Genomic DNA, 24857 nt, shown 5'->3' on the forward strand with positions numbered 1-24857 from the left:
TTCGTCTAATTTGAGCAACCTGTCTTACGTAATAACATTTTACAAGAAATCTTGGAGAATAACTAAGAAAACTGAAAAATTAGTAGGATTGCTCGCACCTGCTCCGTTTAACCTTGATTCCAGGGAGGATTGGTCGACCACGGAAGGTGAACTGAAGGCATACATAGAGAGAGATGGCCATCATGCAAGGGACAACACGGAGGAGGACGAGGAAACACCTCGACTCGTCATCAGATGCAGCAAGTTCTTCGCATCAACAAGTTGGGCATGAGGAGCCTCTGCGCTTTTCTTCTGCATCGGTACCTTATTATGACTACGCCATGTATGATCCACCGGCGTGGAACCCAGACCCTCGCTGGGGTTGATCTCCACTTAGGACAAAAGCCTAAGCTTGGGGGGAGGTATACCGGCATCACTCATTCTTTGCGTATTATGGTTGCTGGATACTTGTACATACTTGTTTAGTTTCTTTGAGTGGTTTTCTAATGAGAGGAAGATGATATTTGGGGAAGTGCTGCTCGAAAACAGATTCTGGACTGTTACTAAAAAAATCGTGCGCACAGCCAGAACGTTATTTTGAGCTGCCAATTTTTGTGCATGTTCCCCAGGTTGTTATCTAACTTTCATTAGTTGAACACTTTTCGAGCTGAGCAGCTTAAGAATTTATTTAAAATCGATTACTTTACTGCTGTCAAGTTTTGGCAGATTTCTGCCATCTTGCTTTCCTGTGTTTCTTTTAGTTTTCATTTTCTTATTCTTACTTTGTTTCTTTCCTAAAACACAAAAAAAAAGACCAAAAATATTTCTGTTGTTTCTCCTCACCATTTGTTTATTTTGGTTTCTTGCATTTGTTTCGCTTTATTTGCTATTGCTAGTTTGCTATAAGAAAACCCAAAAAGATTTTGCTTTGTTCGCTTGTTTCTTTTCATTCTTGTTCCCAAATTCGAAAACACCAAAAATATTTGCTGTTCTTCTTTGGTTTTGTAAAGTTCTTTATGAGTTCAATGGTCTTCAGTGGCTGGAGCATGGTTTTCATTTCATATTATTCAAGCTACACAAGTGAAAAGGCAATAATGACGATATTCGACAATTTGATTGTGGTGAGAGGCTGGTATGAACTCTATTTGTTTTCATTTTTGTACATATACTCATCCATGTGAGCATGCTTTGTTGGTTCATGTGAGGTATATGTCATTTAAGAAAGTCTAGTAGTTCATGATCTCTCATGTTTAGCTCCAATTTATTAATATGAGTAGCATGTCTTGGATGTTTGCTTGCATTGTTTTATTCATAGATAGGTATGATATTGTGGTATCCTCCTCTGAATAATTCGTTTGAATTAACTTGGCACATGCTCACGCATGCATATGACTGAACAAAAGTCAATTAAGCCTCGATGATTTACATTGCTTCGCAGTTCTTTATCACTTTTATGCCTCGGTTAATTTATTTTGCCGCAAGCATGATTATGACAAGCATCGCTCTCTTGATTGTCGCTTCCCAGTCTATTGCTAGCCTTCACTTGTACTGAGCGGGAACGCTGCTCGTGCTTCCAAACACATAAAAACCAAGTTATTCCAAAGTGTCCACCATAAGTACCTATGCATGGCATTTCAAACCATTCCAAGTAAATTCTCATGCGCTACCTTTAAACCTTCAAAATGCTTCTCAATTTGTGTTAATGTTTCATAGCTCATGAGGAAGTATGTGGTGTTTAACTTTCAACCTTGTCATTTACTCTTGACGGACTTTCATATGGACTAGTGGCACATCCGCTTATCCAATAATTTTGCAAAAAGAGCCGGCAATGGGGTTCCCAGCCCCAATTAATCAACTTTCACTAATAATTCTCTTCACATGTTTTGCTCGATTCATCAAGTAAGCAACTTAATTCTGCAAATAGACACTCCTCCATGGTATGTGATTGATGGAAGGCACCCGAGGATTCGGTTAGCCATGGCTTGTGTAAGCAAAGGTTGGGGGAGTGTCACCCATAATAAAACTAAAATATGTGTGTAAACAAAAGAGAAGAGGGATGATCTACCTTGCAGGTAGAGATAACATCCTTCATGGGAGCCGCTCTTGAAAGTCCGGTTGGCGAGGTAGTTGGTGTAACCATTACCATTCGTTGACAACAACAAACACCTCTCAAAATAATTTTACCCTCGCTTTACAAATGAAAAGCTCTAGCGCATGTTAATCCCTCGCTTCCTCTGCGAAGGGTCAATCTTTTACTTATATGTTGTGTCTCCATCCTTTCTTTGAGCACTTTCTTGAGAGCACAACTGTCATTCTTAGTGTAATATGCTTGTCTCAAAATATGATTGATTGTGGTATAACTTTGATGCTTTTATCTTTGACAATCACTATTTCTAGTTTTTCTATGAACTTCAGAGGTGCCTGAGCATCTATGTTTTGCTGATCAAATATGGGCAAGCGAGATACCACTCTATCATACTCTTTTATGAACATTGCAATCCTGCTTATATACATTATTCATGATGCTCATTATTAATTGTTGGTACCTTTCCATGATTGACATAGCTATTAGATGATCTTATTTGCATGTATCTTATTATGAACTGCCTAAGTGTTATCCATAGCATGAGAATATATACATCATATGAACAAATGTGTTCGTGAAAGTTCTTTTATCGCTCAGTTGTTAAGTGAATTGCTTGAGGACAAGCAATAAGCTAAGCTTGGGGGGAGTTGATACGTCCAAAACGTATCTACTTTCCCGAACACTTTTGCTATTGTTTTGCCTCTAATTTGTGTATTTTGGATGCAACTAACACGGACTAACGCCGTTTTCAGCAGAATCGTTCCGGTGTCTCGTTTTTGTGCGTAAATCCAACTTTCGGGAAAAACCTCGGAATTTATGCGAAGGCCCTATTTTCCCGTAAGACTCACGGAGCCGAAGGGCAAGTCGGTGGAGGCCCGAGGGCCCCACACCCTAGGGCGGCGCGGCCCGGGAGGGGGCGCGCGGCCCTAGCGTGTGGCCCCTCGGCCGGCCTCCGACGCCCTCCTTCGGACTACTTATCGCCCTCGACCTAAAAACGCAAGGGGAGAAGTCGAAGTCGCCGTGAAACCCTCCGAACGCCGCCACATCGCGAAACTCCGTCTCGGGAGCCGAAGTCTCCGTTCGGCACTCCGCCGGACGGGGAATTGGAGGAGATCATCGCCATCATCACCACCGACGCCTCTTCATCAACCAGCCATGTTTCCCCCATCCATGTGTGAGTAATTCCCCGCCGTAGGCCGAAGGGGATGGTAGGGATTGGATGAGATTGGTCATGTAATAGTGTAAGATTGTTAGGGCATAGTGCCTAGTGTCCGTAATTGGTACTTTGATGATATTGTTGCAACTTGTTATGCTTAATGCTTGTCACTAGGGCCCGAGTGCCATGATCTCAGATCTGAACATGTTATTATTTCATCATGATATTCATTGTTTATGGTCTTACCTGCAAGTTGTATACACATGTCGCTATCCGGAACCAATGGCCCCGAAGTGACAGAAATCGGGACAACCGGAGGGGATGGTAGTGATGTGAGGATCACATGTGTTCACGGAGTGTTAATGCTTTGCTCCGGTGCTCTATTAAAAGGAGTACCTTAATATCCAGTAGATTCCCTTGAGGCCCTGGCTGCCACCGGCTGGTAGGACAAAAGATGTTGTGCAAGTTTCTCATTGCGAGCACGTACGACTATAATTGGAACACATGCCTATTGATTGCTTTGTACTTAGACACCGTTTTATTATTATCTCGCAAATGCCCCGCTTGATTGTTACATGAGTTTCTCTCATCCATGCAACGCCCGTTATCCGTCCCCGTGCCTACGTATTTTAATCCTGCTGTTTACTATAATCACTACCGCTGTCTCTCGTTACTCTGCTGCTCGTTATTTCACTACTCGCTAGTGCTATAAAACCGTTACTACCGATAAACTCTTGCGAGCAAGTCTCGTTTCCAGTGTGCACTGAATTGACAACTCCGCTGTTAAGGCTTTCAAGTATTCTTTGTCTCCCCTTGTGTCGAATCAATAAATTGGGTTTTACTACCCGTGAAGACTGCTGCGATCCCCTATACTTGTGGGTTATCAGTTACATAGAAGAACTCGGGCGTAAAAAGCCTAAAACCATAACCAAGTTAATGGAAATCGCCAACAGCTGGGCTGATGGCGAGGACAACGTGCGAAGGCCACGACAGCGCAGTGACGACGAAGACGATGACCAGCCGAAGCACGACTCGAGTGGCCGAAGGGATCGCCACAAGAGAAGGAAGAACCGCAACTATGATGACAACAACCTAGTAGCCGCAGGGTACTCTGACCGGCAGGATGATCGGTATGACGACAGACGAGACGATCGACAGGACGGTAATCGGAACAACTCCGGGAACCGTGGCAATTATAAACCTCGGCAGCAGAGGGCCCCTGAACTGCCTTACGCTGAGCAGATCAACGCTCCCCGTTACCCGCACTCGTATACCGATTCTAAGGACGGAAAAACGAAGTCGAGTCACCTACTCGTGGACCGTCGGCAGTTCATTGACATGCATAAACTCATCCAGCAGGGAGGTCAGCAACCGCTACCACCACCGCCACCTCCACCTCCACCGCAGCACCAAGTCCAGCAGGCTCAACCTCATCAACCCAACGAGGCGTTTCCACCACAACGGGGGCAGATGAGCATGATCCATAGGACAGGTGTCTCAAGAAGAGAGATGAAGAAGCTCACCCGAGAGATTAACCTGGCAGAAAGCATCATGGCAAACATCCCCGAGTATGTCGAATGGTCCTCTCAGAACATTACGTTCAGTCGAGCAGATCACCCGATGATCATACCAAAACCGGGACGCGCTGCCTTAGTAGTCGAGGCACAAATCGGGGGGTTCAAGATGAGCAAAGTTTTCATGGATGGTGGAAGCGGATTAAACCTGATATTCGTCGACACAATCAAAAGTATGGGGATCACCATGAAGATGCTAGAAGAAACAGATACCTGCTTCCATGGGATTCTCCCAACTGCACCGGGCTACTCTCTCGGCAAAGTTTACCTGAACGTCGTCTTTGGTAAAACCGACAATTTCAGGAAAGAAAAGATCGAGTTCGAGGTAGTGAACTGGGAGTCACAGTATCACGCCATACTCGGGAGACCAGCTTATGCCAAGTTCATGGCGGTGCCGCACTATGCATACCTCAAGCTGAAAATGCCTGGGAACAACGGGACGAACATCACAGTCTATGGAAGTTTCTCACGCTCGGACAATTGTGATTGCGACTTTCAAAGGATTGCTGCAAAGTTTGGGCCACAACGAGAAATTGTCAACCGTCTGCCCAAGCTGTCGATACGAGAAATCAAGGAGGAAAAACATGATAGGGAAATCAAGAAGAAGCCAGCCAACCTTGCCCCTGAAGCTTCGGCAGCAGAAGCTTCGGCAGTAGAAGCTGCGGCAGCAAAAGTTTCGGCAGCCGATGGCACAGAAGGCACAGGAGACAACAAGACGCTGGCAACCACTGCCCAGACCCCTGGTGAAGTCAACAACACCGCGGCAACCACTAACGTGGTATAAAAGGCAGAAGATGAGAAGAACCCCTTCCTTGCTTAAGCAATTTATTAGCATTTAATTTTTCCCTTATATCAACAGGGCCTTCCTTTTCGCCCTCTAGTCTCGTGCTTACCTTATTAATGAGAACTTAAGTTTCGATCCTTTGTTAAGCATTGCAGTATTTCAAAAACATCTAAGCCGCATCACTATGCAAACATAGTACGAGGCAGAAGATCGTGCTCCAAAAGAAAAGCCTCTACGAGTGCTAAAAGATACAAAACAAACAAAGGTGTTAACCTTTCCCTTTGCTATAGATGCCTCTACGAGTGCCGAAAATAGCAAGAATTTTGGACATACATACAACCCACGTTCGATATTCTACTTACGGTAATATCAAAGAACAACGGGCTCATCGACAGAATCATTGCACCCGAAAAATTCGGGAATGACTGTCGCAACATACATCGGTTGAAAGCAAAGTTGCACATACAACGGGTTTAGAAAGACCTGCAACACGAGCTGATCACTCAAACATTTGCTGACCAACGAATACGAAAAATTCTTAAGCGGACAATTAAGATTTGCTCCCTCAAAAATCGCCAACGGCATCACTACGGTAAAAGTACATATACATGTATCTACCGAATGAAATTTTTCGGCTCAACAATCCTAATACTTGGATAAAGCAGTCAAACTAACCTATTTACAAAAACAAACCTAATCCACGAAAATCACCCTTGTGGAGCTTCTCTTTCTTCAGGTACCCTCGAATGCCCTTCAAGCTTGTCGACGATTATATTGGCAGGAAGCAATACCTTCGGATACAAAGTATCGAAATCACCAACAGCGTTGGCAATAGCAAGCAGATCCCCCGAGGGTTACCATGCAAGCACAAGGGCAAGCGTCAACTGTAACGGCCCCGGGTAGTACCCTAATAGGTTTGTTTGTTCTTTTTTCTTTTATGCATCATCATGCATGCATCATATCCATGCTTTGTGAAAATAAAATATTTTGATAAACTGTAATTATTTTGTTTTTGTATCCCATGTGGTTAATATAATAAAACCTCCTCTTGTCTATTCATTTAAACAAATCTTGCAAAACCAAAACTACAAACAAAATAAAATATTTTCAAATGTTTGCAAGGTCTTCTCCATCACTTCTTTTCCTTCCTATCTTCTCGCTTTTCTTTTAATTCTTGCCGTTGGGCCAAATCCTCCAAGCAACCACCTCAGCCCACTTGTTTCTTTCCTCCACCAGAACCTAACTCCGGCAAGGAAACCAGCAGCCTTCCTTTGCTTTTCTTTTCTTGGTTGATGGATAGGGGCTTTGCCCTGTTTCTCTTCTCCCCCAACGCCCTCTCCTCCACTCATTTGCCATCCCACCTGCTCCCTCTCCCTTCCCAACCAAACCCTAACCCTTTCCCTCTAGCTGCCGCCGCCTCCTATTTCTTTTTCTGTTTGTTCCGGGAGAAATTTTTGGAAAGCAGAAATATTCAGTTAAGTTCAGAAAGCATCAAGGAAAAACACTAGCGTCGCTCTGATCAGCGAGCTGCAGATCATCTTCCGCTTCGTCGCTGTCCGCCTCCAGCTGTTCCCGACCGCGCGCCCTCAAGATCGCCTCTCCGTCGACCACTCTGCACCGGCGTCCTCGTTCGTCCCCATCAAGCTTCGATGTCCGCGGCCGCGCCTTTTCATCCCTGCTGCGTGCACCAGGCGTTCTCGTCTGCAGCTACCGTCGTCGTCACCTCTCCCAGACTCCACCGAGCGTATCTGTGCATCCAAGATGAGCCCCTCCTCCCTTCCTGATACATTAAAGCTGTTGGCCTTGTCCATGACATGAACCTGATGCAGTCAGGTTGGTCCTTTCCTTCCGTCTTGCAGGTTGCAGCAGCATTCCCAACCACGTCCCAGCCGCGTCCTGGTGTAGCTCCCCGCTGTATCCTTCCGCTGCCGCCAAAATCAGCATCAACACCGCGTCCACCTACTCCGTCCCGCCTGTCAATTTCTGCTCCGTGGGCTGCTCGATTAGGCGAGGTCTGTCCTCGCTCACAGGTCCGGTTTTAATCGTGCGCCCCTGTTCATTTTATCAAACCAAGCAGTAGACCACCTGATCTGTTCCTATGAGTTCAATCGATCGAATTCCTTGTTTGATATACCCAGCCTAAGCGAAATGACCATACTTTTGCTGTTTGTTTCTCTGTCCAGCTGATGTCTTCTTCGTCAGTTCGTGTTCTTCCGCGTCTTGTGCAAGCCTAGTCTGCGTCTTGGATGACGTTAAAAATTCCCAAATTCCCAGTTGGTTTGTTCCTTGTCCTGCATCATGCAATTCCTGTATTCCTATTTCATAGAATTCTGTGCACCTCCTTGTACATCAACTATAGCTTAGCGTGTTGGTCTGATTCCAGGACTGCAACCAGTCGATCTTTAGTTCTATCCTGGCAGTCACAAATTTCAGTACCTTCCTTGCAATTCATCGCCACATCCCAGCAGCCCCACCATTTGTTTTTCTTGCATTGCCGTCGTGCAACACACAAGTCGCTACACCACTCTTTGAACGTTTGTTCATTTCTTTCAGCTAGCACATCATGCAAATCCTAAATCCATCCAGCAGCCTGCTAGCTTGCTTGTTTAGCTAGCTAGGCACGGCATCAATCTTTCCAGCAGCCTGCTTGTTTGCTTTACTAGCTAAATAATCTATGTTATTTACTAAAAATGTTTTGCACTCTATTTTATACAAGTCCAAATGCAAATGTTTTATGTATGAAAGTTTATTGGAAAAATGCAATGAATCTAAATATATCATCCATATACATGTTCGCATCTGGCATCATGTAGTGTTCGTGTTAGTTTGCATCGCACCTAATAAATAAACGCGGAGTATTCTTGAATTACCGGACAAGAATTTCCCGCTCCGCTTAATTTTGAAGTAGCGCATCCCTGCCATGTTGTACCATGCTAATCAACACTTAATTTGTCGGTAGAAAATGCAACTCCAACATAATTTGTTTGTTCGGGATTCTGATCCCGCTTAAATTGGATAAGTGCATCGCATCATACATGCCATGTCATGCATATCATCTTGATCATGCTGGATCTTCTTTATCCGTAGTAGTAAGATTTGCATCCGTTGTTTGTTCTAGTGCTTTGCTTCTTCACGGATAGGATCACGAAGTGTTGATGTGAGATACGACAAGTTCTTCTTCAGCTTTCCACAGGCGAGCCCTCTCTCTTCACCTATTTTACTCTCCCCCTCGCATTGCTATCCTTATGGTTGCGCTTCTTTATCGAGTCATGTGTCCTATTCCACTTGTTTACCATAATAATCCTATATGTATCATTCCTTACCCATAGCCTTTGCTTGATGTTTGAGCCTTGCGAGTCGTAGGCGTGTTTAGGTTTTGGTGTTTATCTCGATCTGTTATCGGGATATGTTGGGTTGTTGGGAGGTTATCACATGCTATATCAGTTGTTGGAGATACACATGCTTTACTTATTTGTTAACAACTAAAATTGTAAGCGAGAGGCATCCGTGAGCCCCTTTGCGAAAGCATCGGAACTTTGACTCGCTAATGTCCCCTAGGACCCGAGTTCTTGTTATCCGTTCCGAGATTGAGCGCTCTACCCATGCGTGGGGACGATTATTGGGACCCCCTCACCCATTACCTTTTCTCAAGTCGATTGAAAAGGGGGCCACAACCTTGGTTTTATTTGCCTATGCCATGTATGACATGCTTTACTTACTGTTGCCTTCGGGTGTTTACTTCCTGTTGCCTTCGGGTGTTTACTTCATGTTGCCTTCGGGTGTTTATTTCTGTACTGTACCTTGCGGGACGTTTAGCGAAGCGTGTGGTTTGCACGCCTAGCCGCCGGCGCAAACCTCTGAGTCCGCTTCGAGTACGGCCGGACTTCGTTACGGGTAGCTTAGTTGGGTGGCCCCCTAGACTTTCTTGTTGAACTGGGAACGGTCTTGTTGTGAGACATCCACCTGTCGTAAGTGGGTCGAGCATGCGTATGGTTACATTTGGGCAACCCCTGCAGGGTGTACATCTTATCGATAAGCCGTGTCCGCGGTTATGGACGACTTGGAATTGTATAGCTTGATCATAGAACAACTTACGCTTTATACTTGTTGTTAATAATTTGCTAATAACTTGCGTAGTAATATAGCGTTACTATAACGGCTACCTAATAAAACTTGCCCACCGTTGAGTGCCTTTTACATTGCCTCTTCGCAATTGTTGAAGGGGATATGTGTAATCGGCTGGGTTATGTTTGTGTAGTATTTATCTGTTATCTTGTGCGCTCTCTTATCTTCTCTGATTAGACGGATGTTGTAGCGTGTCTCTATTGGTTATAGTTTTGCTGCCGCTAAACCTACCATATAGCCCCGAGCGATATATATTTATACTCGCTCGGCGAGCATAGCCATTTCTAGTCTCGCTAAGTACGTGCCGGAGTTCGTTCCTTGGTACTTACTCTCGCCTTTCCCCTTTCTCTTTTGCTTCCTCCCTTTTGCTCGGCAACCGATGGCCCGACTTTGACGAGTGCGAGATGACGACGTTAGCAAGGTTACCCTTCCGGCTTGGCTCGGGCGGGGTTATGGACGCCATCGGTTATCTTCGGGACTCTTAGTCCAATTTGTATCTTGTCCGTACTCGGACGTATTCGATCTTATGTATGATTTGGATCTTTGTATTGTATATTTGTATCTTGACTCGTTGGAGTCGTTGTTGTAATATATGTATCTTGTGGGCTCTATTGTAATCCTGTTGTAATGTTACCGCTCGTGTTAAGTCCTCTGGCATCACGTGTGTGATTCGTCGCGCACGTCGTGTCGGAGGGCGTCTCGAAATCGATATCGTGCGGATTTCGGCGGGATCGCCGGAATCCTCATGGTACCGGTTCCGGGGCGTCACAAGTTGGTATCAGAGCTCAGGTTGACGGTACCCCACTAGTCCAGCCTGTAGGATAACCTTGCCAATGGTCGTTAAGTTTAGAGTGTCAAAACCTATTTTCTGAAAATTCGTTGGATAGTTCTGGTTAGCTCTGATTTTTCTTCTTATCCCTATTCTTTCTCCTCTTACCTTGGCGAATTTTATGTCTTCTCTCTTATCTGAGTTCCCAGAGTCTTAGGTTCCGACGCGGGTTGGACGATCTATGCCTTTCGCCTATTAGGACCGATCTCTGAAGATTTCTGATAGAAGAACATCACCGGCGGCTAACCTTCGTCTTCTCCATTGATGTCATATATGTCTCTCTAATCTTTCTACAATTCTTTGTGCCTTGGCCCCGTCGAATCTTCGCTGACAATGCTTGTCGATATCGTCGATCAGAATTCTGGGAGCTGTTACACGACTCTCCTATTCATGTGCAGAGTAATACTTTGAGTGCGGGATGGGCTGATCACCATACCGACTACTCTTATTATTTGCCCTTGTTACAATGAATTTGTGGATCCGTGTGACTGTTACTCCTTCCTTTGTTTTCTCCGGAGTCACCCTCGTCAGCGGAACAACAACTTCTTGTTAGTGGTGTCGACCGTTCAGCATGGAGCAACAACTCTTGTTAGTGGTGTCGAGGAGATCGACACATCGCCAGAAGATCCGATAGTTCACCTCTCTCCCCCGTACCATGGCGTGGAACCTCGGGGCGAGGTTCCTTGTTAGTGGTGTCGATTGTAACGGCCCCGGGTAGTACCCTAATAGGTTTGTTTGTTCTTTTTTCTTTTATGCATCATCATGCATGCATCATATCCATGCTTTGTGAAAATAAAATATTTTGATAAACTGTAATTATTTTGTTTTTGTATCCCATGTGGTTAATATAATAAAACCTCCTCTTGTCTATTCATTTAAACAAATCTTGCAAAACCAAAACTACAAACAAAATAAAATATTTTCAAATGTTTGCAAGGTCATCTCCATCACTTCTTTTCCTTCCTATCTTCTCGCTTTTCTTTTAATTCTTGCCGTTGGGCCAAATCCTCCAAGCAACCACCTCAGCCCACTTGTTTCTTTCCTCCACCAGAACCTAACTCCGGCAAGGAAACCAGCAGCCTTCCTTTGCTTTTCTTTTCTTGGTTGATGGATAGGGGCTTTGCCCTGTTTCTCTTCTCCCCCAACGCCCTCTCCTCCACTCATTTGCCATCCCACCTGCTCCCTCTCCCTTCCCAACCAAACCCTAACCCTTTCCCTCTAGCTGCCGCCGCCTCCTATTTCTTTTTCTGTTTGTTCCGGGAGAAATTTTTGGAAAGCAGAAATATTCAGTTAAGTTCAGAAAGCATCAAGGAAAAACACTAGCGTCGCTCTGATCAGCGAGCTGCAGATCATCTTCCGCTTCGTCGCTGTCCGCCTCCAGCTGTTCCCGACCGCGCGCCCTCAAGATCGCCTCTCCGTCGACCACTCTGCACCGGCGTCCTCGTTCGTCCCCATCAAGCTTCGATGTCCGCGGCCGCGCCTTTTCATCCCTGCTGCGTGCACCAGGCGTTCTCGTCTGCAGCTACCGTCGTCGTCACCTCTCCCAGACTCCACCGAGCGTATCTGTGCATCCAAGATGAGCCCCTCCTCCCTTCCTGATACATTAAAGCTGTTGGCCTTGTCCATGACATGAACCTGATGCAGTCAGGTTGGTCCTTTCCTTCCGTCTTGCAGGTTGCAGCAGCATTCCCAACCACGTCCCAGCCGCGTCCTGGTGTAGCTCCCCGCTGTATCCTTCCGCTGCCGCCAAAATCAGCATCAACACCGCGTCCACCTACTCCGTCCCGCCTGTCAATTTCTGCTCCGTGGGCTGCTCGATTAGGCGAGGTCTGTCCTCGCTCACAGGTCCGGTTTTAATCGTGCGCCCCTGTTCATTTTATCAAACCAAGCAGTAGACCACCTGATCTGTTCCTATGAGTTCAATCGATCGAATTCCTTGTTTGATATACCCAGCCTAAGCGAAATGACCATACTTTTGCTGTTTGTTTCTCTGTCCAGCTGATGTCTTCTTCGTCAGTTCGTGTTCTTCCGCGTCTTGTGCAAGCCTAGTCTGCGTCTTGGATGACGTTAAAAATTCCCAAATTCCCAGTTGGTTTGTTCCTTGTCCTGCATCATGCAATTCCTGTATTCCTATTTCATAGAATTCTGTGCACCTCCTTGTACATCAACTATAGCTTAGCGTGTTGGTCTGATTCCAGGACTGCAACCAGTCGATCTTTAGTTCTATCCTGGCAGTCACAAATTTCAGTACCTTCCTTGCAATTCATCGCCACATCCCAGCAGCCCCACCATTTGTTTTTCTTGCATTGCCGTCGTGCAACACACAAGTCGCTACACCACTCTTTGAACGTTTGTTCATTTCTTTCAGCTAGCACATCATGCAAATCCTAAATCCATCCAGCAGCCTGCTAGCTTGCTTGTTTAGCTAGCTAGGCACGGCATCAATCTTTCCAGCAGCCTGCTTGTTTGCTTTACTAGCTAAATAATCTATGTTATTTACTAAAAATGTTTTGCACTCTATTTTATACAAGTCCAAATGCAAATGTTTTATGTATGAAAGTTTATTGGAAAAATGCAATGAATCTAAATATATCATCCATATACATGTTCGCATCTGGCATCATGTAGTGTTCGTGTTAGTTTGCATCGCACCTAATAAATAAACGCGGAGTATTCTTGAATTACCGGACAAGAATTTCCCGCTCCGCTTAATTTTGAAGTAGCGCATCCCTGCCATGTTGTACCATGCTAATCAACACTTAATTTGTCGGTAGAAAATGCAACTCCAACATAATTTGTTTGTTCGGGATTCTGATCCCGCTTAAATTGGATAAGTGCATCGCATCATACATGCCATGTCATGCATATCATCTTGATCATGCTGGATCTTCTTTATCCGTAGTAGTAAGATTTGCATCCGTTGTTTGTTCTAGTGCTTTGCTTCTTCACGGATAGGATCACGAAGTGTTGATGTGAGATACGACAAGTTCTTCTTCAGCTTTCCACAGGCGAGCCCTCTCTCTTCACCTATTTTACTCTCCCTCTCGCATTGCTATCCTTATGGTTGCGCTTCTTTATCGAGTCACGTGTCCTATTCCACTTGTTTACCATAATAATCCTATATGTATCATTCCTTACCCATAGCCGTTGCTTGATGTTTGAGCCTTGCGAGTCGTAGGCGTGTTTAGGCTTTGGTGTTTATCTCGATCTGTTATCGGGATATGTTGGGTTGTTGGGAGGTTATCACATGCTATATCAGTTGTTGGAGATACACATGCTTTACTTATTTGTTAACAACTAAAATTGTAAGCATAGGCATCTGTGAGCCCCTTTGCGAAAGCATCGGAACTTTGACTCGCTAACGTCCCCTAGGACCCGAGTTCTTGTTATCTGTTCCGAGATTGAGCGCTCTACCCATGCGTGGGGACGATTATTGGGACCCCCTCACCCATTACCTTTTCTCAAGTCAGTTGAAAAGGGGGCCACAACCTTGGTTTTATTTGCCTATGCCATGTATGCCATGCTTTACTTACTGTTGCCTTCGGGTGTTTACTTCCTGTTGCCTTCGGGTGTTTACTTCATGTTGCCTTCGGGTGTTTATTTCTGTACTGTACCTTGCGGGACGTTTAGCGAAGCGTGTGGTTTGCACGCCTAGCCGCCGGCGCAAACCTCTGAGTCCGCTTCGGAGTACGGCCGGACTTCGTTACGGGTAGCTTAGTTGGGTGGCCCCCCTAGACTTTCTTGTTGAACTAGGAACGGTCTTGTTGTGAGACATCCACCTGTCGTAAGTGGGTCGAGCATGCGTATGGTTACATTTGGGCAACCCCTGCAGGGTGTACATCTTATCGATAAGCCGTGTCCGCGGTTATGGACGACTTGGAATTGTATAGCTTGATCATAGAACAACTTACACTTTATACTTGTTGTTAATAATTTGCTAATAACTTGCGTAGTAATATAGCGTTACTATAACGGCTACCTAATAAAACTTGCCCACCGTTGAGTGCCTTTTACATTGCCTCTTCGCAATTGTTGAAGGGGATATGTGTAATCGAGTCGGGTTATGTTTGTGTAGTATTTATCTCGTTATCTTGTGCGCTCTCTTATCTTCTCCGATTAGACGGATGTTGTAGCGTGTCTCTATTGGTTATAGTTTTGCTGCCGCTAAACCTACCATATAGCCCCGGGCGATATATATTTATACTCGCTCGGCGAGCATAGCCATTTCTAGTCTCGCTAAGTACGTGCCTGGAGTTCGTTCCTTTGGTACTTACTTCTCAGCCTCTTCCCCTTTCTCTTTTGCTTCCTCCCTTTTGTCGACAACCGATGGCCCGACTTTGACGAGTGCGAGATGACGACGTTAGCAAGGTTACCCTTCCGGCTTGGCTCAGGCGGGGTTATGGACGCCACTGGTTATCTTCAGGACTCTTAGTCCAATTTGTATCTTGTCCGTACTCGGACGTATTCGATCTTATGTATGATTTGGATCTTTGTATTGTATATTTGTATCTTGACTCGTTGGAGTCGTTGTTGTAATATATGTATCTTGTGGGCTCTATTGTAATCCTGTTGTAATGTTACCGCTCGTGTTAAGTCCTCTGGCATCACGTGTGTGATTCGTCGCGCACGTCGTGTCGGAGGGCGTCTCAGAATCGATATCGTGCGGATTTCGGCGGGATCGCTGGAATCCTCATGGTACCGGTTCCGGGGCGTCACATCAACCTGGCCCCTGCGAAAACCTGAGCTCGTACCAAGTCTTGAATCTTCTTGGCGTTCCCAAACTCAGACATCAGAGACAACAGCGTAGGGGGAACTGCGTTTAAAGGGAACATCGTCTTCCAAACCACCCTCATAGCTTTGTAGCACTTGTCAAAGAAGTGGTGGACTTGCTGAACCCGATCCTGAAATTTTGCGACAGCCGAAGCCTTCGAGTGTTCCCGCCGTAAAATCTCTTCGGATGAGGATAGCTGGGTTAAAGCATGCACTCGCTCGTGTATCCGCTTGTTTTCTTCCGCACGGTTCAAAGCTATGACTGGCAAAGGAAACAATAAAGAATCAGACAAGGCGTTGTTGATAAAAGAGCAAAGGAATCAGGAAGCTTACAGTTCAAACTCTCGGTAGCTTTATGTAGCTCTGTGAGAGCGTACCGCTCCACTTCGGCTGCAATCTCGCTCTTCTTATTGATAATAGCAGCTAAAGCATAAGTGCTTCGCGCAGTCCTTTTCCATCCGAGTGATCCGATCCTTCATACGCTGGATCCGATCACCCTCGGGAAGAACACCCGAAGAGTCTTCGACAAATGAGGGCACTCGGGAAAACTCCGCAGGAAACAACGTTAAAAAGGATGACGAATATGGCTAAGTTGAGCATCCGAAGTAACTCCCATCGGGAGAAGTGCAAGTAGAAATATCATAACAAAGGTGTGCTAGCAACATTGCTAGCACGGAGTTTATTACAAGCATAAGTTTTGCATCAGAACAATGTTTCGTATCAGCTCAAGCATAAGTTTGTTACAAAAATCAAGGGGCTTGGGTCCGAGTCGATAAACCGGGTCCAGCCGACGACTTCCTTGACGAAACTAGCTCAAGGAGCCGGCGAGCACAAGTAAGGGCAGACGATTTAAAGGTGCTTAAGTCAACAAACTGCCCGTCTTGCTCTTTCGGCAGCTCCTTAGTCATTTCTTCGATGTCACCCTTAAAGCCGTAACCCAGCATAAGCTGGAAGGCAAGGAGGGCACCAAAGGTGTGCGAAGTATGCTTGAATACCTCGATAACCTCCTTGGTGTCAACCGTGAAGGCATCAATCAGCTGCCCCAGAGTTTTGTCCTGCTTGATCTTGGGAAAAATCATCAGGTGCATCCGCGCCAGGTCACCTTTTCCTTTTTCAAGAAGCTCCCGCGTAAGCTGGTGGGAGGCGAGAGCCATCGACACACCATTTGCCGGAGAATTGTTTGGAACTTTGTCCAAGGCGGCAGCAGGAATGTTGGCGGCCTCTGCAAGAAAGTGAATTGGAAAAGATCATTGATAAAGGAACAAATCCATAAGAATAATAATCGACAAAGATGTATGAAAAAGCTTACCAAGTAGAGCCAAAGAGGATTGGCGAAGGAGTTCATCCCTTTCGGTCGCTTGAGCTTCGGCGACCAACCTTGACGCTTCCTCTTCCTTCGAGCTTTTCCTTCGACTTACCCAGCTCCTCCTTCAGGGAATCAATTTCTTGGTGGGCCTTGGCAGCTATCTTGACTGCGCCTTCCAGCTTCGAGGAAGAGGATTCGACTTCCCTCTGCAGTCGAACCTTGTCTGCCTCCAGAGAAGTGAACTTGGAAGCGAAGGCCTCCAAAGAGGAAATAACACTTCGAAGATCCTTAAGGGAAAAAGAATGTTTTGCAAAGAATCGTTAGAAAAGGCACATTTCAGGAAATCGACGACGTATTTAAAAAGGACCTACCGAAGAAGGAGTCGTGGTGGCGGCAGGAGCATCTTTTCCCTTGGAAAGGGAAGAAGCAGTCAATGCCTGGGTCGTGGGAGCTGCCTTAGGGGCTGAAGCTTCGGACGCAGCAGCGGCCGGCGGAATAGCATCGGATCTGGCCTTCTTAGACGGAGGCTCGGCGAAACCTTCGTCACTGAAAAAAGGAAATGGTCGACAGAAGTTATAAAAGAAGAAGGTGTGAAGAATAAAGGGACAAGCTATGGCTTTAGGGAAGAAAGTGCTTACATATCGAAGAGATCGTCTTCGTCGGCAAAGCCGCCGGTTGATCTCTTCACGGGCGAAGCCCTGGTCGCCTCCACAACTGCATTAACAAAGGCATCTTGATCAGCGTCATCGCTACGCACTGATCCCTCTGTATCGCAAGCATCATCGGCTGAAGGAGGAAGGTCGGTGTGAACAGTTTCAAAATCTATCGCATCGTCACGCTCACTCTCTGGGCCTGCATGCTCGATAGTGGGAAAATCGACAGGAACGGAGGAGCCTCTTCCCTCAGAAGTATCATTTGGCGAATCATGTAAGTTTCCAGAGGCTATGGGGGCCTATTAAAAGGAAGAACAAGTAAGAATAAAAGGCAATCATATTGGCTAAAGTAAAAATAGCATAGTAAGGACATCATAAAAAGAGTTACCTCCGGCGGCGGATGATCAGCATCAAGAGGAGTGTAAGAAGATATCAACGGGATCGAGTCTTCCTGACTAAAAGAAGTAAGGCGACGGACTTCGTCAAGCAACTCCTTTTCCGATAGTTCGGCAGCATTAATCCTGGTTTCATCCTTTGGGCCTGAATACAACCACATCGGGTGCACTCTGGCCATGACTGGCTGGACTCAACGTTTCAAGAACACCGCTGCCACCTCTGTGCCGATCATAGTTTGGCCATCGGCCTCCTTGATTCGAAGAAATTTGGCAAATAATTCATCGGCTGCTACTCTTTCGTCGGGTGAGAGAATGTTCTTCCAGGAATTCTTGGGCTTGGCCTCGGAGACATCGGCAAAACAAGGAAGCTGAGATTCGGGTGACAGGGAGTCCTTGACGTAAAACCATTTCAGCCTCCACCCTTGCACGGATTCTCTCATTGGGAAATTGAAGTAATTGACATCCGAACGGGCTACAAACCCCACTCCACCGGTGACAAAGTATCCATTACTACTGTTGTATCTCTTCACATAGAAGATCTTCTTCCACAGCCCGAAATGAGGTTTGATACCAAGAAACGCCTCGCAAAGGGTGATGAACACAACAACGTGGAGGATTGAGTTGGGAGTGAGTTGCCATAATTGGATTTCGTAAGTTCGCAAGAGATGGAGGAGGAATTCGTGAGTGGGAAGCGAAAGGCCTCGATATAGGAAAGATAAGAACATCACGGTAAAGCCAGCAGGGGGATTAGGCCGAGAAATCGCACCTGGAAAGATCACATTCCCCTCGTCGGAGGAGATTAATCCCGAGCTTCGGGATCTTTTCTCGTCACGCTTGGTGACGGTCGACACTACCCAATCCCGGGCTTGGCCACCGAGCTTGCGCAGCGGCGGCGCCGGAGTTGGGGGAGGAGCGCTTGGGGCGCTTCCCTTTGGAAGAGTCGAGGAAGATTTGGCAGCGGCGCCTCCGCTAGTAGAACTGGCAGTGGCAGTAACGCTCTTCTTCTTCACCATTGTGAGATCCGGGGAAGATCGGAAAAGTAGTGGTGGCGGCGCAGCAGCAGCGAAGGGAGGAAGAACAAAGAGATGCTACGGAAAATACGGAAGAGGATTAGGGATTTCTTCACCCTTTGGAGATTTTGAGGGGGACTTGAGAACTGAGTGGGGCACGTGTCATTGCCTCCGATCCATTCAGTAATCTTTTCTATTGGAGGTTGCAGGAATCGAGGAGGCGCCTTGATGACTGTGCGAAAAGGGCCGGACAGAGAAAGAATAGGCCCAGCAGGTTACGTCCTATCAGTCAGGATCAAGATATCAGTAGAGCGTCATCGATGATGTCATAAAAAATGATCAAAGCATTCGAAGGAATGAAAAGGTATCGGATGGTCAACTTGAGTCTATGCACGGATTGCCAGCATCCGCACCTAGACTCGGGGGCTACTCCCATCGGGAGTGCTGGACGCGCATCCGAAAGAATGAAGACTCGAAAAAAAAGGCCTTGAAGGAAGGGACAATTGTTCGACTCGAGTCTGCACCCGGTTACAAGCACCCGTGCCCAGACTCGGGGGCTACTCCCATCGGGAGCGCTGGACGCGCATGATGACCCACAAGTATAGGGGGTGTATCGTAGTACTTTCGATAAATAAGAGTGTCGAACCCAACGAGGAGCAGAAGGTGTTGACAAGCAGTTTCGATGAAGGATTCACTGTAAATGCTCACAGACAAGTATTCGGGGGTTTTGATGTAGCGGATGAATAAAGTACGAGTAAGTAAAATGCGAGAGAAATAATTGCAGCGAGTGGCCCAATCCTTTTTAGCACAAAGGACAAGCCGGTTTGTTTACTTAATATGACCAAACGTTCTCGAGGACACACGGGATTTTAGTCTAGTGCTTTCGCTACATACAGCTGATTAATCTTCATTGTTTTGATAAGTGTTGTGTGGGTGAACCTATGCTAATGTACCGCCCTTCCTAGGACTAATACATACTTGTGATTATACCCCTTGCAAGCATCCGCAACTACAAGAAAGTAATTAAGATAAATCTAACCACAGCCTTAAACTCTGAGATCCTGCGATCCCTCCTACATCGATATACCAACGGGAGTTTAGGTTTCTGTCACTCCGGCAACCCCGCAATTGGCAAGCGAGTACAAGATGCATTCCCCTAGGCCCATAAATGGTGAAGTGTCTTGTAGTCGACGTTCACACGACACCACTAGAAGAATAACACCACAACTTAAATATCATAACATTGAATATTACTCAACCATAGTTCACTACTCACATTTAGACTTCACCCATGTCCTCAAGAACTAAACGAACTACTCACGAGACATCATATGGAACATGATCGGAGGTGATATGATGATGAATAACAATCCGAACATAGACCTTGGTTCAATGGTTTCACTCAATAGCATAAACAACAAGTAGAAATCGATACCGGGAGAGTTTCCCCTATCAAACAATCAAGATCAAACCCAAATTGCTACGGCGGTGACGATGTCCAGCGGTGGAGATGGCGGTGATGATGGTGGAGATGATGATGATGGTGATGGAGATGATGTCCATCTCGATGGCGGTGACGATGGCGTCGATTTCCCCCTCGGGAGGGAATTTCCCCGAGGATTCCCGCCCGCCGGAGAGCTCTTTTCTCTCCGGTGTTCTCCGCCCCGCGAGGCGGTCGTAACCCTTCGTGAGGATTCCTCTCGTGGCTTAGGTCTTCGGGACGAAGGGTTTCGCGAAGAAAAGGAGGCGAAAGAGGCCGAGGGGGCTCCACACCACATGGTGGCGCGGCCAAGCCATGGGCCGCGCCACCCTATGGTGTGGGCCCACCCTGGGTCCAGCTGGCTCCCCCTTCTGGCTTCCTCCGTCATCTGGAAAAATAGGATTTTCTGTAAAACTTCCTTCCACAATTGATCTTCCGAAATATTGCATCCTGACGGTGCTTTTTCCAGCAGAATCACGGCTCCGGTGCTCGATCTCCAAATAATCATGAAACATGCAAAATAGATGAAATAACATAAGTATTGTGTCCCAATATGAAATATATCAATGAATAACGAGCAAATTATGATATAAAATAGTGATGCAAATTGGACGTATCAACTCCCCCAAGCTTAGACCTCGCTTGTCCCCAAGCGAAACTGAACTCGGTAAACAGGACCGCATGTTTATGGAGTGAAGAGTCGATAAATAAAATACGGACAAGAAGCATCATATTCATTCACACAAGACATTATAGTAAACAACTTCCTCATATAACTCAACTTGAAACAAGTATAAGGTAATCACAAATAAAGGTGCATAAGAAATCATAATTGGTGATGGCAAACTTTGTTCTTGGTCAGAGAACAGTTAACAGATTATACTTTATCTATCGAGCAGCGCTCTCACATTAAAACTTATGGTAAACTTGCATACTCAATCATATTAATCATTGATGACTTTCAAGGCTATATTCATTCAGGTAAAACTTGTACTAAACAAGAAAGAGTAAAAACATGATGAAACAATCACAATATAATAGTTTGATCACAACAAATCAAATGCTTGCTTGAGATGGAGGGAAATAGGTTTACTGACTCAACATAAAGTAAAAGACAGGCCCTTCGCAGAGGAAGCGAGAGATTAAATCATGTGCTAGAGCTTTTTCAGTTTTGAAATCATATAAAGAGAATAAAAGTAAAGTTTTGAGAGGTGTTTGTTGTTGTCAACGATCGGTAGCGGGTACTCTAACCCCCTTGCCAAACAAACCTCCAAAGAGCGGCTCCCATGAAGGACGTTATCTCTACCGACAAGGTAGATCATCCCTCTTCTCTTTTGTTTACACATGTACTTTAGTTTATTTTAAGGATGACACTCCCCCAACCTTTGCTTACACAAGTCATGGCTAACCGAATCCTCGGGTGCCTTCCAACAATCTCATACCATGGAGGAGTGTCTATTGCAAAATTAAGTTGCTTACCGATGAATCGGGGCAAAACATGTGAAGAGAATTATTAATGAAAGTTGATTAATTGGGGCTGGGAACCCGTTGCCGGCTCTTATTGCAAAATTATAGGATAAGTGGATGAAGCCACTAGTCCTTTAGTGGAGGCTGCCTAACAAGATCGAAAGATAAAACACCACATACTTCCTCATGAGCTATAAAACATTGACACAAATACGAAGTAATAAGTTCTGAATTGTTTAAAGGTAGCACATGAAGTATTTACTTGGAATGGCAGACAATACCATGCAGTAGGTAGGTATGGTGGACACAAATGGCATAGGTTTGGGTTCAAGTTGGGATGCACGAGAAGTATTCCCTCTCAGTACAGGTCTTTGGCTAGCAAGGTTAATTAGCAGGCATAAGAGTTGAGGGAAACTAACAAATATACATGTGATAGAAACAATCATGCATCTTACTTGTAAGCACAAACAGTTTTAACTTTTAGAATACTAAGCTAAGAACTGATAAGAAAGATAATAATATCTTCTACATTTGTTTCCTCTATTCTTTTTAAACTCAAAGTGTTGTTGCTATTGACCATTGCTAAGTTTGCCAAAACCAAATAGATTTACTCAATGCTCCCAAAGTGGTACCAATACTAAAATCAAGATCAATCATATAGTAGAAGTTGCAAACTAAAATAAGGTGTGCAATATGTAAATGATAAGACTTCTCATTAATATTCCATAACGATAACTCACACCAAGGGATACATAGACAAACTAAAGGAGAGATACTTCCACACTGCAACCCATCTCATACGATAACTTCCCTACTCATGATATGACACTACTTGATAGTAAAAAGTAAAAGGTAATGATAATGTGATACCGCGGCACTCCCCAAGCTTGGAACAAACCAAGGGGATGCCAATACCGATGATGAATTACTCCTTTGGCGATGGTGGTGATGAATTCCCGTCTTCGAGACTTCCAAGATAGAGGCTCTCCATCAACAAATGACGTCTTGGTCTCGGGAATCCCGAAACTAGCGAGCACGGCTTATATGTTTAAACCTGTTTTCATACTCACGGTTCTGATTATGAATGTCATAGAGTTGAGCTTGGAGTTTGTTGGTGGTGTCGTGAAGTGAGAGGATGTCGCCCCATAGCTTTGCAGTTTCCTTCTCGTGTTCAGCAATGAGTTCAGACACAATCTTGTGAAAGATATCCACTTCACGCTCGGCCATCTTCTTGTAATTGAAGACCTCTTGTTCTAGCTTCTCCATCCTATCTTCCAAGCTTCCTTCTCCTTTGGGACCCTGAACATCTTTGATCTGCAGTTTTCCCTCGACGAGCATCAACTCCTTTGGATGCATCCTCAGCTCCTCCTTGCAGGAGTTGTCCTTCGAAGTTCCCGATGAAGACATGATGGCTCTAGATCTAAAACAAATCCTGGCAGAAACAGCTCGAAACAAAACACGTCGAGAAAACGATATACGGACCTCCAGGGGTCCGGGGGATTTTATAATAAAAAATTTCAGAACGAATGGAAAGTACCAGATCGAACCGAGTCGGAAAGGGGCGACGAGGCGGCCGGACCATAGGTCGGCGCGGGCCCGAGTCGGCCGCGCCGGCCTATGGTGGCACGCCCTCGTGCGTCCTTTCCACTCCGTTTCGAACTCGTAATTTTTCATATTTTCCAAAAACAACAAAAATAATGTTCGGAAAGTAAATCGCGAACTTTTCATTACCGATCTTGTTACCTATTCAAAGTCGAGTTACGGCGGATCGTCAATTTGTCCTTTGATGAAAGCCTCCGGTGTTTCCACTCGAATAATATCAACATCAACATTATAAGAATCACCTGAGATATAATGCTTGAGTCTTTGTCCATTCACCACTTGCGTAGCATTGCCTTGGAGAGAGCTAATTTTAATTGCTCCTGAACGATACACCTCCTCAACAACATATGGTCCTTCCCATTTCGAGAGTAATTTCCCCGCAAAGAATCCGAGACGAGACCGATACAATAGGACTTTATCCCCAATATTAAACTCTCTTTTGATGATCCTTCTATCATGCCATTTTTTAACTTTTTCTTTAAAGAGTTTAGCATTTTCATAAGCTTCACTTCTCCATTCATCTAGAGAACTTAATTGTAGCAACCTCTTATCACCGGCAAGTTTAGGATCTTTATTTAATTCTCTAACGACTCGATAAGCTTTGTGTTCTAGTTCTAAAGGTAAATGACAAGCTTTTCCGTAAACCATTTTATAAGGTGACATTCCCATGGGGTTTTTATAAGCAGTTCTATAAGCCCATAGTGCGTCTTTCAATTTACTAGCCCAATTCTTTCTAGATTTATTAACGGTCTTCTGCAAGATAGATTTAATTTCTCTATTTGATAATTCTACTTGACCACTACTTTGGGGGTGATAAGCGGAAGCAATTCTATGATTAATACCATACTTAGCAAGAGTTTTTCTAAAACCTCCATGAATAAAATGAGAACCTCCATCAGTCATAATATATCTAGGTATTCCAAATCTAGGAAAAATAACATCTAAAAGTATTTTTAAAGAGGTCTCACCATCAGCACTTTTTGTAGGTATGGCTTCCACCCATTTAGTAACATAATCAACAGCAACAAGTATATGAGTGTTACCTTTTGAAGAGGGAAAAGGTCCCATGAAGTCAAATCCCCAACAATCAAACGGTTCAATAACAAGAGTATAATTCATAGGCATTTCATTGCGTCTGGAGATATTACCAACCCTTTGACATTCATCACAAGATAAAATAAACTTCCTTGCATCTTTGAAGAGAGTTGGCCAATAAAAACCTGATTGTAGAACCTTTTGCGCGGTTCTATCTCCGGCGTGATGTCCTTCATAAGCATTGCCATGACATTTACTCAATATCTCTTGTTGTTCATATTCGGGAACACACCTTCGCAGAATACCATCCACTCCTTCTTTATATAAGTGTGGGTCATCCCAGAAATAATGCCTCAAGTCATAAAAGAATTTCCTCCTCTGCTGAGCTGAAAAGGTTGGAGGCAAGTACTTGGAAACAATAAAGTTAGCATAATCAGCGTACCAAGGACTGTCTCGCGAGCTCACCTTTATTACAGCCAATTGTTCATTTGGAAAACTATCATTAACAAGAACAGGATCATAAGCAATATTTTCCAATCTAGACAAATTATCAGCAACAGGATTATCAGCACCTTTCCTATCTACAATATGTAAATCAAATTCTTG

At 45.0% G+C, this 24857-nt stretch overlaps 2 protein-coding genes across 9 annotated transcripts; both read left to right on the top strand.

Annotated features, from left to right (window-relative positions):
* The first annotated feature begins 6671 nt into the window (after positions 1–6671).
* LOC124682845 lies at positions 6672–8749 on the top strand. 5 transcript variants are annotated; one of them, XM_047217458.1, is made up of 4 exons: positions 6672–7340; positions 7439–7609; positions 7763–7856; positions 8698–8749. In XM_047217458.1, exons 1-4 carry the CDS (start codon positions 7229–7231, stop codon positions 8717–8719), a joined length of 399 nt encoding a protein of 132 aa, XP_047073414.1. In that variant the 5' UTR covers positions 6672–7228; the 3' UTR covers positions 8720–8749. The 5 variants fall into 5 exon arrangements, 4 of the variants coding, with proteins under 4 accessions (XP_047073414.1, XP_047073415.1, XP_047073412.1 ...); XM_047217459.1 differs by lacking the exon at positions 7763–7856 and having other exon boundaries at positions 8698–8747; XM_047217456.1 differs by lacking the exon at positions 8698–8749 and having other exon boundaries at positions 7763–8047.
* A 2693-nt stretch (positions 8750–11442) lies between these two features.
* Positions 11443–13518, top strand: LOC124682846. Of its 4 annotated transcripts, XM_047217462.1 has the most exons (4): positions 11443–12109; positions 12208–12378; positions 12532–12625; positions 13467–13518. In XM_047217462.1, exons 1-4 carry the CDS (start codon positions 11998–12000, stop codon positions 13486–13488), a joined length of 399 nt encoding a protein of 132 aa, XP_047073418.1. In that variant the 5' UTR covers positions 11443–11997; the 3' UTR covers positions 13489–13518. The 4 variants fall into 4 exon arrangements, with proteins under 4 accessions (XP_047073418.1, XP_047073419.1, XP_047073416.1 ...); XM_047217463.1 differs by lacking the exon at positions 12532–12625 and having other exon boundaries at positions 13467–13516; XM_047217460.1 differs by lacking the exon at positions 13467–13518 and having other exon boundaries at positions 12532–12816.
* The last annotated feature ends 11339 nt before the right edge of the window (positions 13519–24857 follow it).

The sequence above is a fragment of the Lolium rigidum genome, chromosome 1 (genome assembly GCF_022539505.1).
Source record: "Lolium rigidum isolate FL_2022 chromosome 1, APGP_CSIRO_Lrig_0.1, whole genome shotgun sequence".
Lineage (NCBI taxonomy): Eukaryota > Viridiplantae > Streptophyta > Magnoliopsida > Poales > Poaceae > Lolium > Lolium rigidum.

Bases quoted from the DNA above. Each gene is read 5' to 3' on its own strand.
- LOC124682845 (XM_047217456.1), top strand. From the start codon at position 7,229: ATGTCCGCGGCCGCGCCTTTTCATCCCTGCTGCGTGCACCAGGCGTTC. The intron at 7,341-7,438 runs ATGAGCCCCTCC...TCCGTCTTGCAG, and splicing joins AGCGTATCTGTGCATCCAAG to GTTGCAGCAGCATTCCCAAC. The intron at 7,610-7,762 runs GTCCGGTTTTAA...TTCTCTGTCCAG, and splicing joins AGGTCTGTCCTCGCTCACAG to CTGATGTCTTCTTCGTCAGT.
- LOC124682846 (XM_047217460.1), top strand. From the start codon at position 11,998: ATGTCCGCGGCCGCGCCTTTTCATCCCTGCTGCGTGCACCAGGCGTTC. The intron at 12,110-12,207 runs ATGAGCCCCTCC...TCCGTCTTGCAG, and splicing joins AGCGTATCTGTGCATCCAAG to GTTGCAGCAGCATTCCCAAC. The intron at 12,379-12,531 runs GTCCGGTTTTAA...TTCTCTGTCCAG, and splicing joins AGGTCTGTCCTCGCTCACAG to CTGATGTCTTCTTCGTCAGT.